At 40.4% G+C, this 16,251-nt stretch overlaps 2 protein-coding genes across 2 annotated transcripts; both read left to right on the top strand.

Moving 5' to 3' along the window:
- The first annotated feature begins 6,024 nt into the window (after positions 1-6,024).
- LOC145733921 (uncharacterized) lies at positions 6,025-11,594 on the top strand. Its single transcript, XM_081986953.1, has 4 exons — positions 6,025-6,468; positions 6,592-7,327; positions 7,670-11,513; positions 11,579-11,594. The coding sequence occupies exons 1-4, from the start codon at positions 6,025-6,027 to the stop codon at positions 11,592-11,594; spliced, it is 5,040 nt and encodes a 1,679-aa protein (XP_081843079.1).
- Positions 11,595-11,640: 46 nt separating this feature from the next.
- LOC145733694 (uncharacterized) lies at positions 11,641-13,682 on the top strand. Its single transcript, XM_081986639.1, has 2 exons — positions 11,641-12,591; positions 12,647-13,682. The coding sequence occupies exons 1-2, from the start codon at positions 11,806-11,808 to the stop codon at positions 12,695-12,697; spliced, it is 837 nt and encodes a 278-aa protein (XP_081842765.1). The 5' UTR covers positions 11,641-11,805; the 3' UTR covers positions 12,698-13,682.
- The last annotated feature ends 2,569 nt before the right edge of the window (positions 13,683-16,251 follow it).

Genomic DNA, 16,251 nt, shown 5'->3' with positions numbered 1-16,251 from the left:
ACGGGCTGTAACGAAGTTACGAATATTTTTTTGCTTTGTTTACTAAGCCGTCCGTTAGTACCGTTGGTTTTGCGGCGATATGCAGATAAGGGAACTATTAATAGAAGCCGTTTAGTAAAGTAACCAGTGCTAGTACTTTGCCAAAATACGATAAGCCATATTTTTAAGTTATTATATTTTCTCAGGATTGGCCAGTCCGATTTTTACCATTCTTGTTGGAAACAATTGGTAGAATTACAGGGTTTACAACAACGCTGCAGTATGATAGCGCGTAATAGGAAATTAGTGGTTTACGACTTTCCTTGTAATTATAATTCGCGAGTTGACGTAGCCGGCTAGGTTGGCCGAAGCGTACCGTTTTCCTGCAGTACTGCGGTTCTGTACGCGTCACTCGAGTAGGGCCGTGTTTCCCACTACCCGAAAGTGGGGAATCGGACTGTCTATAAAACTGGCGTGCGCCGCCAGTTCGTTCTCTGTTGAGATCACTAGCTCTCCCCGAGCAACATCTCAACCTCCCAGCAGCACCGCCGCATCACAGTAAGTATACCTGTTTAGTGGCTAGCCCTCCTAGTGCACTGTGTACCTGTTATTTGAACACCGAGGCTCGCTAGACCGGGTGTTCGTTCCTTGTTTACTCCAACCCTGTACCGCCGTTTGTTGTAGCGTCGTGGTTCGCTAGACCGGGCGCTGCTTTAACGTTCACGTCACTAGTTTTCATTGCAAACGCTACATGGTTCGCTAGACCGGGCGTTTGCACCGTTAGTCCCAGCCCGGCCATTTTTCCGGCCCTTTTACTTCAGTAGCATCGTGGCTCACTAGACCGGGTGCTACGCCATAGATCCGGCATTGTAGGTTTCTATACAAACACTACATGGTTCGCTAGACCGGGTGTTTGTATACTTTTCCCCGATAGGCCAATTTCCGGCCCTAGTTCACTCTGTAGCGTCGAGGTTCGCTAGACCGGGCGCTACACGATAGTTCCACCTTCAACACAAACGCTACATGGTTCGCTAGACCGGGCGTAGGAGGCAAGTTTCTAGATCCTGTTGCCGACAAGAACCATTACAAGGGTCGTATAGACCGGGTGGTTCAGTAATACCCTTTTCCAACTCTTTTACCGACCCGTGACACCGTACCTTTATTTGCACTGGGACGGTTAATTGCTTAGTTGTAAACGTAGACCTGCATTGTCCCTGTAATTAACTTTGATTCATCTTGTACCTGTAACATTCATTGCATTGCGTGGCTTTTTAACTTTCTGCATTATACCGTTGACCTGTTTTGCATCGCATCCGACCCGTACCGTAACTAAGTTGCACACTCTCACTCTCGTTCTTGTTTAATTAAGGGGAGGGGGGATTTAAGATACGCTTATTTGCCTAATTATTTGGTTTAGTTAAGTTTGCTGGCATTTTAAGTTAAGCAATTAGAATATACTTTAGTTGATTGGTACTTTTGGCTTTTATTAGCGTTGTCACCAACTGAACCACTGTTACCACAGATTGTCGGGAACCTTGTCTCCAGCTGTATAAAAGCTACCAAGGCATACGAATTGTGTTTCCTGGTTCACATTTCGAAAACTCTGAATACTTTCTTAAAACCAGGTGGCGCCCGAGGCAATTCTCATTAACTTTTGTTCTAGAACACACTTTAATTCGAACTCCCGAATAAATAGCGTCACAGGACTACTAAAGGTGCGGTTAGGCCGAAATGTACGCCTACTAGTCTGTTACAAATATTAGAATTTTTTGATTTAGCAGGTTTAATAATCCGCATAAATAAGACACGTTTAATGCTGGCATCCAGTCCCTACTAACTCACTTTATTATCGATCGAAAGTTTTGACAATAAAAACTGCATTCCTTAGCAGATAAGAAAAGGCAAGCTAAATACAACCATGTACCCAGTGTTTGAATCTAAACTCTAACACTGTCAACAGGTTATGGGCCCAGGGCAGTAAGAATAAGTGGAAAACATAAAAAGTGTAAATAAACTTTAAGGGAACGTGATTACAAAAATGGCAGTGGCTAATGCGCTACTGTCTCGCTTGGCGGATCAGTAAAACAATTCGACGGAACCGGCTATTCAAATTGGGAGTTCAAATGGAAGTTACTTCTGGAACAAAATGAAGTTTTGGATGTGTTGGAAATGGGCCCTCCAAGAGACCCAACTAGAATGGGTAATTTTAAGAAGAAGGACATAAAAGCAAGAAACAATATTGTACAATGTTTGTAAGACCACATCTTAATTATTATAAAGATTATGCATAAGCAATAATAGATTAACTGAAAGAAACATATACAAAGAAAGGCATTGCAAATTTAGTTGTGTTGCAAAACAAAATGCGTAATATGAAATTTCAAGAAAAGCAAGCATTGAGTCAGTTTCTCATTGACTTTGAAAATATTATTTTGGAAATTAACAATGCTGGTGGAGCATTAGAAGAATCAGAAGTCATTGTGCAGCTGTTGTCAGCCATGTCTGAATCTTTTCATGGAGTAGTAACAGCAATTGATGTGCTATTTTTACAGAAGGGTGATGAAGTTTTACTTAACCTAGTAAAAAGTAAACTTCTACAGGAAGAGGCACGACATGTACAACAGAGTTTTGACAAGGAATAATAGCCTCAAACATTCCTAAGTAGACACCAATCAAACTGATGGATGAAAACCAGGGCAAATCAAAAGAATGCTGGAAACTATCGTGGGTACCATCAAAAAAGGAGAGAACAATGTCATGTTACTGAAGAACACTTTGCTTTTATGACCACAAACATGGACAACTCATTCAGATTTAGTGAATTGTAGTAATGTTCTTGACTGTAAGTTTGTAGTGGATAGTGAGGCTACAAATTACTTAGTTACTAGTGTAACGCCGCCTTTACGTACCGGTCCTGGTACGGTTTTTGCCACACCAAGGGGTAGGTGCTTTGAAACTCGGGCGCCACCTTAGTTTTATTTGAAGAAGCGTAACTAAGGAACTCGCTTCGTATACCTGGGGAGCTTTTACACAGTCGAAGACAGAGTTCACGTTTATCTGTGAATGGATGAAGGGAGTGGGACAAAAATAAGGAAACACAGGGTTGTCAGCAAAACTAAACAAGTCGTGTTAACCATGAAAAATAACAGTTATTCATATCCTATCTTACTTAAAAACTCTATCAGAACCAAACAAACGGAGAACACACAGCCTCGTGTTCAAATCAATAAACGGTACAGTAGGACCTGGAGATCCCAACTAAATTAATACGGTAACTTTGAAACGGAAAACAAGCGGACAACACAACCCAGTGTTCAGAACGGGGAACGGTACGGAGAACTAGGACGGTTTCGAAAGGGTAAACAGACGGTTACGGTATGCATGACAGATTCGGACGGTATGAAAACTGTGCCCTGGGGGTACAGACGGGGTCAAAGAATCGGCATCAAGAGGTCGGCCATCCGAGTTGACCAGTTGGGGGTTAAAACGGCCGGAGCTGACAGTCCGAAGAAATCAGTTCGGAAAGACCTGCGTGAGATCAGGTCTGGTTACAGGATTTCGGAGCCGTAGCCTTCGAAGTTAACCGGCAGTGTTATAACATCCAGTACCGGCGGTCCGAAGGAAACGGTTCGGAAATACCTAGGCGATAGTGAGATTGTAGCCTCCGGAGTTGACCAGCAGTGTTATAACATCCGGTACTGGCAGTCCAGAGGAAACAACTCAAATCGCCGAGAGGTTTTCGGAGTCGTGGCCCTCGAAGTTAACCAGCAGTGTTATAACATCCTGTACTGGCGGTCCGAAGGAAACGATTCCGAAATACCTACACCTTCAAACTTGCCCCCAGCAATAATAAGATTTACCGTTCAGCTGGCTGAAGCGTCGGTCGGTAGCGGTCCGGGATGAACCGAACTCCCAGATGAACTTCACAATGTAGCGCGCGGCGCATCACCTGTTTACCAGCTCGCGAGTCGCGACGGCGCGATGTTGCTTCGTTTACGCTACCGCGGCTGCGCGCTGAACCTTGATCGATCGCGGCGGTGCGTTCACCATTCTGTCGCGAAGACGCATTGTAACTTAAGCGTGTGAGGCTGCGCATTGTTTTCTTTAATCTAATTCTACATATTAACAAAAAATTAGTAACTTCGTTACATTTCCCCCTTTCTTACCAAAAAAAAATAAAACTTTGTTTTATTTTTTTTTTAAAACCTTAAACCTTAAACCTTAAACCTACACTACTTATCCTAACACAAACACTAAACTACGATTTGTCTCTAATATCTTCTTAGTCTGCATATCCTCCATATCTCATTGTCAGGAAACTACATCGGCAGGTTTCAGATCTTTAATGTGGATTCGTCGAAGTACTTTTCCAGAAACGTCTTTCAAATTATATACAACAGGAGAAACAACTTTAGTAACGGTGTACGGTCCGGAATATTTTGGTGCCAACTTGGCAGCGAAACCTTTTTCAGCAGACGATAAGACTACTTCACGACGGAAAACTTTATCTCCCACGTGACATTTCCATGGGCGACGACGCAGGTTATAGAATTTACTTTGCACGGAAAAAGCTTTACCTAAGTGAAAACGGACAAGCTCGTGAATATCAAACAGAGCTTTTGTGCGCTCATTATGAGCGGAAAAATCAGTCGGTTGTGGATCACTATGTGTCGGGGAAGAAGATGTTGCAACGATTGACGGTTTTAAACGGTACAGAGCTTTTGGAGGCTCTAACTCCCTACCAAAATTTAAGAAAGCCGGTGAAAAACCTGTGGAATCATGTTTGGCGGTATTAACCGCAAAAAGCAAATCGGGCAAACGGACATCCCATTTTCGGTGGTCGGTTTCACAAAATTGAGCAATCATGGTTTTTAAAGTTTTATTTGTTCTTTCGACAGGATTAGCCTGGGGTGTATACGGAGGTGTAAAACGATGTGTTACCCCTAGATCTGAGAGCAAATCTTTGAAAACATGACTAGTGAACTGGGTACCATTATCAGAAATGACTATGTTTGGACAGCCAAAACGAGTGACGATTTCCTCGTAGAAAGATTGACTTACTGCTCGCGCGGTTGCTTTCCTAATGGCCCTACATTGCACCCACTTGGTAAAACGATCCTGAAAGACTACCAGGTAATTATTACCTTTGGCGGACCGCGGTAACGGTCCAACTAAATCAGTACTGACAGTTTCCCAAGGGCGGTTGTTTCGGGACGGTTGCATAAATCCAGGAGCGGCTTGTTGCGAACTCTTGAAACGTTGACATGACGAACAGTTTCGTATATACTTGGCAATCTCCCTAAACATGCCGGGCCAATAATATCGCTTGGCTACTCTAACGGTTGTTTTCGCTATTCCTAAATGTCCAGCAGTCGGTGCATCATGATTCTCTTCTAAAACGGTACGGCGTGCGGCTTTCGGAACACATAACTTCCAAGAATCAGTCGAGTCGGTATCGGACATATTATTCAGGTCCCAGAAATGTCGGTATAAACGTCCCTCTTTCACACAATAATCAGGAAAAGCAGAAGGATTTGCTTCAACGGCAGCTTTCTTAGCTTTGTACCAAGAGCATTCTTCAAAATCTTCCAGAAGGGTTACTTCTGCGCAAGATTTTTGCTCTAAATTTGTCGGTAACGGTTCTCGGGACAGCGTATTTTTACAAACGATGACTGTAACAACCATGTCAAAATCATAGAGTTTAATTGTTTCTGAGCCACTGGTATGTTTAATAGTTTAGTAAGATTGTTAGTTACATGCGTAGGATTAAATCAGTATTGAAATGGCACTCAAGACTCTCAATAACTCTACCCACCCAATCTAAACCTTCAACCTCCTCAATATTAAACATGGTCCTTCGAGTCTAAAATAATTAATCGGTAACCTATGTTAGCCACAGAACAAAAAATCTAATCAAGTAATATTCGGCCGCGAGTCGCGTATACAAATCGATAACTCAGTGCAGATCGCGTATACAAGTGCAGATAACAAGTAAAGTGAAGTGATTCATTCAGTGCAAGTGAAGAGTTTAATCTTAACACAAAAATGGAAACCGTTAACAAATTAAGCAAAGCTCAAGAGGTATTAGGACAAGAGATCAAACGCATTCACACCAATATAAAGAAAGACCCATTAAACAGAAAAACCCTACAATACGTTGAAGAAAGGAGAACTCAAGTTCAGAAGCTATGGAACGAAGTTAAAGTAAATGACACCCAGCTCAAAGAGCTGAAAACATTAGAAACGCAACACGCTACGTACTTTGCTAGCAATTACTTTGAACAAATCAGAACCATTTATAACGATGCTCTACAAGAGTTAAACAACTGCAAGGAAAAACTACTAGACGAAGAGAGAAAACAAGAATTAAAGCAACAAGATAAGCATCAAAAAAGTGCCACTCTAAATCAACTCACGCAGGAACAAACCTTGCGAATGAGCGATTTGGATGAACTGGTTGAAGAATTCACTGCAACATTTGATCCCGAGGTAAAAAGTGGACTTTGTTCAACAATTTTGAAAGACTGGAACATCGTAACATCCTTACACTGGGAAATTTCAAAATTGGACGTTGACAAAGTTTCAAAATATTTTGAAGAAAACAAATTCAAGCAACTTCGTACCTTGATTGCCAAAATTCAAGGACAATCTAACAGCAAATCATCACCTCTGAAAAGTGAGGTAGAAAACCAACAACCACAAATGTCAGTGAATAGAACCAATAACATCAGCCTACCTCAAATAAAGATACCAATATTTACTGGAAACTACGAAGAGTGGACGCCATTTGAAGACATGTTCAAGAATGTGATCCATAACAACGAGGCACTCAGCGAAATCGAAAAAATGAACTATCTAAAAGCTCATGTCACAGGGGAAGCTGGCAGAGCAATTCAACATTTTCAAATCAGTTCAGCGAACTACCATATTGCATGGGGTCATCTCAAAGAGAGATACAGTAACGAACGCCTAATCACCAACAAGCTTATTAACAAAATACTGGATCTACCTGACAGCAAACAAGAATCATCAGAGCAGCTAAAAGAAATTTACAACACAACAAAAGAATGCTTGAAAGCCATTGAAGCTCTGAACATGAATACATCTCAATGGGACCCGATCATCGGTTGCGTCCTACTGCGGAAAATCGATAAGAGAACACAAGAGCTATTTGAAGCTAGTTTGATCAATCCACTACAAGTGCCAGAACTCGACGAGATGTTGAACTTCATCCTTAAGCGGTTTCGAGCCATCGAATCCATATCTACCGATCGACATGACGGACGCGAAAACAATAGCAGCATGGGCAGTTATCAACCACATCAGAGAAAACAGCAAAGTCAAAGCTGTAAGTACTGCAATTTATCTAACCATACCATTTATCAATGTTTAAAATTCAAAGCATTAACAGCTTATCAACGGTTTAATACTGCTAAAGAAAAACGGTTATGTTTAAATTGCTTAAACCACGATTTAACTACAAAATGCCTGTCATTTCAAAAATGCAGAATTTGCTTTCAAAATCATCATACGCTTATCCACAAAGAAAACAACCACAACAAAACGAAAACGCCAAACGAGCAGAAATCAAAACCATATTTCAATCAATCAAACAGGGTAGGAACACATGTCGCGCATGAAGGAGGTAAAACATTATTAGCGACAGCAATCATTAGAATTCAAGATTCAGATGGAAAAAACGAAAATTTGAGAGCCTTGATCGATTCAGGTTCGCAAGCATCTTTTATCACTATGGAAGCTGCCAATTTACTACAATTACCCAAACAGAAAATTCATGCAGAAATTTCTGGTATAGGGGGATCAACCAATGAGAGCTGCAAATACAAAATATCTGTACAATGCAAACCACGCATTACTAGCAAATTTACGTTAAATACTGAACTGCTGATTTTACAAAAATTAGCAAAAGATATGCCAGAACACCCAATTGAAGTAAACACCGAATTATGGCAAAATAAAATTCTTGCTGACCCAGGCTTCGGAAAGCCGGGTCCAATTGATGTGATTCTTGGAGCCCAAGAATTTCACGAAATTTTGTTAGAAGGAATCGACAAGTCAAACGACGGCCTTGTAGCCCAAAATACAGAGTTAGGCTGGATAATTTGGGGAAGCATTCATCAATCCTTAAAACAAACCAACATTGCAGTAGTAAGCATGATAACACAGTCTGAAGAGAAAGAATTATCACGGTTCTGGGAATTAGAGGAAATTTCGGAAAAACGACAATTAACAAGCGATGAAAATGCATGCGAGGCATTTTACGATAAAACAACATTGCGTAATTCGAGCGGTACGTACACTGTTCAAATTCCGTTTAAAAACGAAATTGAGTCATCGCAATTAGGTGAGTCAAGGCCAAGAGCGTTGGCACGTTTACTGTCCTTGGAGAAACGATTATCTAATGATTACAAGTTGAATTTGGAATATAAAAAATTTATGAGTGAATACATTAAGCTAGGTCACATGAAACAGGTGCAGTGGAGTAACCAAATCCAAGGAAAATATTACATACCTCATCAACCAGTTATCAAAGAAACCAGTACGACTACAAAGTTGAGAGTAGTGTTTGACGCATCATCAAAAACGACAAATGGAAAAAGTTTAAATGACATCATGCACGTAGGTCCTAAAATTCAAGATGACCTTATAGATATTCTATTACGTTGGAGAAGTCACAGAATAGGATTTACAGCCGACATAGAGAAGATGTATAGACAAATTCGAATCTCCGAAGAAGATCAGGACTATCACAGAATCTTATGGAGATTCTCGACAAACGACCCAATTCAAGAATTCAAGTTATTGACCGTAACGTATGGAACGGCTGCAGCACCATACTTGGCTGTAAAAACAATTCAAAGGTTAGCGGAAGACGAGAAAATGTCATATCCAACAGCATCAAAAATCAGCTTACAGGACTTCTATGTGGACGATCTAATGTCAGGTGCAGAAGACGAAAGAGAGGCAATTGAAACGGTGAATGAACTAATAAGCATGTTCAAGGCCAGCGGGATAACACTAAGAAAATGGTCTAGTAATAACAGGGAAGTCATAAAAGCAATACCAGTAGAATTGCGAGACGAAAGCGCAGTCAACATTCAAGAAGATGACACCAGAAGATCATTAGGATTATTATGGTCACCAAGTGACGATTCCATAAGATTTAAGGTGGCGTTAGCACCGTCACAAAAGCTTTCGAAAAGAACAATATTAGCGGACATTGCGAAACTATTCGATCCGTTAGGATGGCTAAGTCCAGTATTAGTCAAAGCAAAATTGATCATGCAAACATTATGGTTAGAAAAACTTAGCTGGGATGAAGAAGTCTCACAAGAAATAGCAGCTTGTTGGAATAAGTTTCGGCAGCAGTTAAAGTCCATTGAAGAAATCAGCATTCCGCGTTGGACGTATCAATCAACCAAGAACAAAATTGAACTACACGGATTTAGCGATGCTTCAGAGAAGGCATACGGAGCTGTAGTTTACGTAAAAATTATAAATAACGACGAAAGCATCAAAATCACACTATTGACTGCAAAGTCAAAAGTAGCACCAATAAAAACAAAAACAACACTACCAAAACTTGAGTTATGTGCAGCAGTATTGTTAGCAAGGTTACTAACTAGAGTTAAAACGGCTCTACGTTTGAATAAAACACCCACATACGCTTGGATTGACTCCATGATAGCATTATCATGGATCCAAGGAACGCCCAATAATTGGAAAACATTTGTGGCAAATCGAGTATCTGAGATACAAAACTTGGTGCCATCTCAGCATTGGAATCATGTGAAATCTGAAGAAAATGTAGCAGATGTAATATCACGAGGCATTGATCCCTCTAAAATCAAGGACTTTGTTCCATGGTGGCAAGGCCCAACGTGGCTGCAAGGAAACAAATACCCAGTAAACGCAAAAATTCCAGAGACCGAAGAAGAAAGGAAAAAGAGCATACAAGTAAATGTAGCACAAAGAAGTGAACCCAAAATTCATGAAAAAATTTCAACATTGCTGTCAATGAATCGCATAATTGCCTATTGTTATAGATTCATTAACAATTGCAAAAAAACAGGCATCAGGAAAGGTACATTAACAATTCAGGAAATTAGCAACGCTGAAGAAAAAATTGTTCGGTTAGAACAAGCTGGAGCATTTCACGCGGAAATTCAAGCTCTAAAATCAAATAAAACAATAGATAAACAAAGTAAAATAGTCAATTTAAGTCCGTTTATCGACAAAAACAATATTCTACGAGTAGGAGGTAGACTGAAACATTCACTATTAAAATACACAGAAAAACATCCCATAATTTTACCAGGAAGATGTCATTTAACAAACTTGATTATAAGAGATGCGCATAACACAACATTACATGGAGGTAACCAGAATACCTTAGCCTTCATTAGAAGAAAATTTTGGCTGATTAATGGAAAAAAGGCAGTAAAAAAGATAATTAACAATTGTGTAAAATGTATCAGATATAAAGCTGCTACAGCACAACAGTTAATGGGACAGTTACCACCACCTCGAGTGACTCAATCAGCGGCATTTTTACACACTGGAATTGATTATGCAGGACCAATTCAAGTGCGAACCACAAAAGGACGAGGAAATAAATCATATAAGGGTTATATTGTAGTATTTGTGTGCTTAGCAACTAAGGCACAACATCTTGAACTAGTAAGTGACATGCTAGCTGAAACATTTTTAGCAGCGTTAAAACGGTTCATATCTAGACGAGGAAAATGTGCACACATCTATAGTGACAATGGCACAACTTTTGTAGGGGCAAACAACTTAATCGAGTCAGAAGTTATCGCGTTACTCAGAAAGGAGAAAATTGAGGATCGAAGCACATCGTTGGGCATACAGTGGCACTTTATCCCTCCCTCAGCACCTCATTTTGGTGGTCTTTGGGAAGCGGGCGTCAAATCCACAAAGTATCATTTAAGACGAGTGATTGGAGATACAACATTGACCTTCGAGGAGTTATATACGTTGTTAACACTTATTGAGGCATCATTGAACTCAAGGCCTTTGTGTCCGTTGTCCGAAGACATAAACGATGTTGCCGTTCTCACACCAGGTCACTTTTTAATCGGAAGAGAACTATTGTCACCGATTACCCCAATCTGCGAAGACATCATCAGTAATATGAATCAAAGATGGAAAATGATACAAAAAATGCGTAAAGAATTTTGGAATACATGGATGCAAGAGTACATACATCAACTTCAGCAGCGGTACAAATGGACATCCAAATCAAACAATTTAGAAACGGGAGAAGTAGTAATCTTAAAAGAAGATAACGTAAAACCAAGTCAATGGCCATTAGCTCGAATAACCGAAGCGCACGCGGATAAGGACGGAATTGTTCGAGTAGTGTCAATAAAGAAGCCAGGGGGAGTAATTACCAAACGGCCGATTCATAAGCTTATACCGTTACGTGGAGAATCAGAAAAAAAGGCAGTAGAATATGGAAATGAGAGAAATCAATTTAAAGGCAAAACAAGGTCAGCAAATTTGTGGAAGAAAGCCGTTGTAGCGATTTTATTCATATTAAGCTTAGTAAATTCAGCAAAGGCTCAATATAAGATAGAATATCCAAAACCAGGATTGTACATTGAACATATCGGACAAGCAAAAATAGAAAGGGGAATCTTTCGAATTGACATAAAGCTGAATAAATCTGATATCAGCTACCACATAAAAAACATAAAAAATGTTACAGCCCAGATTCAGAACGTATGCCAAAATGTGGCAGAAATATCAGAAAAAACTGAATGCAACACATTAATTTCCGATATGCAATTAAAAGAAACTAGACTAGAGTGGGTTATAAAAGGAATATACGACGTTACAAGGTCAAGGAAACGGCGAGGATTACTTGGAAAACTGATGACTTCAATTTTTGGCGTAAATGACGAAGTATACACCGACATTAACAATCTAGAAAAGAATCAACAACAATTAATACATGCATCTAGTCATCAAACTAAATTTATGCTGCAGGCACTATCTCAGTTTAACGACACCGAAAACAGAATTTACAGCAAGCTTAAGCAGTTTCAAGAAAAGGTTATCAGAAGCCAAGCCGCTATAACTGAGATGAAGCAAAGCTGGTTTCAAGCGGTGGACGAAAACAGACTTAGCATTCACCTTCTGAGCTCATATCAAGTTGGGAACAATTATTTAGATGAAGTATATGACTATTATAAAAGTCTGTCTGACATCTTATACAACACAGGCAACATATACTCAATGTTAACACCGGGGCAGATAAGGGAAATAATCCAAACTGCAGAGCGCAAAATGCCACCAAGCATTGAAATCTTACCTCAACCCATATTGAAAACTGAACTTGAGGAAACAGAAAAACAACTACACGTTTATGTGTATTTTATAGTAACTGAGTTCAGCAATTTTACCGTAGTCAAGGTCAGTGCGATACCGTCTGCAGTGGAAGGCGACACGTATTTAACAATTGACCTACCTCAAGAACTGCTAGCTAGTGATTACAATGAACAAAAATATTTTCACATAAGTGAAGAAGAATTTAAGAATTGCATAGGAATCAGAAAACATTTATTCGTATGCTCACCGCCTTTAATAAGGAACATTGAAAACAGCCCGAATTGCATTTTAGATGAAATATATCAACGAACTGAACATTCGAGCTGTCCCGTTAAGCGAGTGAAAATTAAAGCAATGCAATGGATTCAACTTTATACCAAAAATTCGTGGATTTTTGTGTCACCTGATTCATCAAAAGTTGCAATAACGTGTAACGGTAATAGAGAAGATTTAGTCTTAAATAAAACAGGAATCATTTCGATTTCATCAAATTGCATTATATCGACTAATAAAATATCTATAGCAGCTAGGCGCAGCGACGTATTTCCGGTTCTAGCAGGTTTTATCAAGCAGGTGGCGGTAAACTTGACCACGTCAATAAAGCAACCACCTCAAAGCCAATACGAAGAAAACATCATTCATCCCTCTGATGATTTTCGAAAGCTAAAAGAAATGGAGGAAGACATTGAAACCGAGCTAGGACAACATCACTGGAAATCCATAACTAAACATTCTATGTTCACAGGTGCACTGACATCAGCAGCGGTAGTACTTATTATCATGGCGGTCATAGTAGCAGTCAACAAATGCCGTCGGGCACTAACTACTGCCAGATCTCAACCAACAACCAAACATAAGACATCTTCAGAGATGATAGAACTGGCATCGCTAAGACGACACAGTCTCAACAATGAGGCCTGATATGAAATCATCAACCTCTAATTCAGCTCGCCAAATTCAGTCGAGCCCGGCAAGATGTTTAGTCTTCAGCTAAACATATATCTTAATGTTATATAAATAATCAGGGTAATTAAGGACAATCATAGTTTATAGATCTTTTAACATTTCATAATTACAATTAGTAAGCAAAACGATAATTGTTTAACTATATTCAAAACAGCGTAACATAGCGTTCTATATTATTTAACAGTGGTTGCAATAATTATAGTTCAGCAGCCACCAAACTGTTTATAAATTGTTTACAAACGATGACTGTAACAACCATGTCAAAACCATAGAGTTTAATTGTTTCTGAGCCACTGGTATGTTTAATAGTTTAGTAAGATTGTTAGTTACATGCGTAGGATTAAATCAGTATTGAAATGGCACTCAAGACTCTCAATAACTCTACCCACCCAATCTAAACCTTCAACCTCCTCAATATTAAACACAGCTACTTTATTTAACACTCCTTTTCGGTACTTAATGTCAAAATCATATTGCTGAAGGTATATACTCCAACGTGCTAAACGGCCGGCAGGACTTTTAAGAGAGTGTAGCCAACATAGGGATTGATGGTCAGTAACAACGGTAAAATGATATCCTTCCAAATAAGGTCTCATTTTCTCAATGCCCCATACAATTGCTAAACACTCTTTTTCGGTAACGGAAAACTTCTTTTCGGTAGCGGTCAAACTTCGGCTTGCATAAGCTATGACGTGGTCACCATCTGAACTATGCTGAATCAAAGCAGCACCTAACCCATTATCTGAGGCATCTGTTTGCAACACAAACGGACGAGAAAAATCTGGACAAGCCAGAACTGGGGCTTCGGTTAGACAAGTCTTCAGCGTATCAAATGCTTGTTGCTGTTCAACAGTCCATGTCCATTTGACACCTTTCTTTAACAGTCGGTTCAAGGGAGCGGCGATTTTCGAAAAATCCTTGACAAAACGGCGGTACCAGGAAGCTATGCCAAGAAATCGACGTATCCATTTTACATTGGTCAGTAAACTTTCGGTAAAGGACGGGACAGAAACGAACGGTGAATTTTCGGTGACAATAGGGACGGAAACGGATGGTACGGTAACACACGGTACAGAAACAATCGGTAAACTTTCGGTAGTCAGCTTCGAGGATTGCTGGTCGGTTCGTCGTCTACTCCTCGGGGTAAAACGACGCCTATCTAGTTTCCCTGTTGGTGACAAGTACATTGTCGTGTCTGTACACCTTGTCGCCCACATCTGGAGCAGAATAACCTAGGTGGTCGTGTACATTCCGTGCGGTAATGACCTATTCCTCCACAGCGCCAACAGGTCGTGACACGGTTCTCAACGGGAAAATTTCTGGTTGCTTCGGTTGTTTCTTGATGGTTATTTCTTTCGGTCATTGAGAGTCTTTGTTCTCGGGACTCTCGGTGATGTTGTCGCGGTAACGGTCTGATCGGTCGCTCTGTTTCGGCTTCTCTTTGCAAAAATGATGAACGGGGCGGAACACTACAAGCTTGAGTATGTTGTAATTCATTCAATAAACTTTCAGTCTCTCGAGCTTGTTGAGACAACGTGAAGACATCATAAAAATCCGTACGTCGGATCATTTGTCGGAACTGCGGTAACAGATTTCGGTATAACCATCTCACTTCTTGCTCTGGACTTATGTCTCCATGGCGTCGGATCAAAGTCTGAAGTTCTGTGATGTAATCATTAACGGTTTCCTCAGAACGATGCAAACGGCGACTAATCTGGGCTTCCAAGTCGTCGATATAATTCAACGGAAAATAAAATGAGCGAAAATCGGATGCAAATTGTTTCCATGTACTCCAACGGTGACGGTTGTTACGAAACCAAAATGAAGGTTTACCTCGTAATAAAATCGGCAGTTGCGGCAACAGTAGATCAGGATTAATTCCTCGAGAATCACATATCTCTAAAAGTCGTTCCAGGAAGGCAACCGGATCATCTTGTTCACTAAAGAAAATTTGCCAGTCCTCGACTTTTAAATACACCGGGCTATACGAGTGTTGACTCGGTTCTATGGCTGACTTGCAATTTGGAAACGGTAGCGGTGAATACCTCGGTACTTCGGTGTGATTTACTTCAGGATAGAATGCGGTTTGAATAGCGGAGGGTTGCAATGTAGTTTGGAAAGCAGCGGTAGTGGAAGGGTTAACGGATAAGTTCGGTAAATAGGACCAAATTGACGGTATACCACAAGAGGTTGTAAATGTCACGGTTGTGGTAGGAGGAAGCGTAAGAGAAGGGGTTGTCGGCAATTCCTGTTCGGTATTCATCGTAGACAGAGATCGGCTTTCGGTAAAAACGGAAAAACGGAAAATTCAGAAAAACGGTCCCTCACTCAAATTATAAAAACGGTCACTCATTAAAATCAGAAAAACGGTCTGTCACTAAAATCAGAAAAACTGTCTGACACTAACATCAGAAAAACGGTCCCTGCTCTTGGGCGCCAATTTGTAACGCCGCCTTTACGTACCGGTCCTGGTACGGTTTTTGCCACACCAAGGGGTAGGTGCTTTGAAACTCGGGCGCCACCTTAGTTTTATTTGAAGAAGCGTAACTAAGGAACTCGCTTCGTATACCTGGGGAGCTTTTACACAGTCGAAGACAGAGTTCACGTTTATCTGTGAATGGATGAAGGGAGTGGGACAAAAATAAGGAAACACAGGGTTGTCAGCAAAACTAAACAAGTCGTGTTAACCATGAAAAATAACAGTTATTCATATCCTATCTTACTTAAAAACTCTATCAGAACCAAACAAACGGAGAACACACAGCCTCGTGTTCAAATCAATAAACGGTACAGTAGGACCTGGAGATCCCAACTAAATTAATACGGTAACTTTGAAACGGAAAACAAGCGGACAACACAACCCAGTGTTCAGAACGGGGAACGGTACGGAGAACTAGGACGGTTTCGAAAGGGTAAACAGACGGTTACGGT

Source organism: Ips typographus, linkage group LG9, assembly GCF_016097725.1.
Source record: "Ips typographus isolate SLU linkage group LG9, UJ_Ityp_2.0, whole genome shotgun sequence".
Classification (NCBI taxonomy): Eukaryota; Metazoa; Arthropoda; class Insecta; order Coleoptera; family Curculionidae; genus Ips; species Ips typographus.
This window is presented reverse-complemented; position numbering and strand designations above follow the sequence as displayed.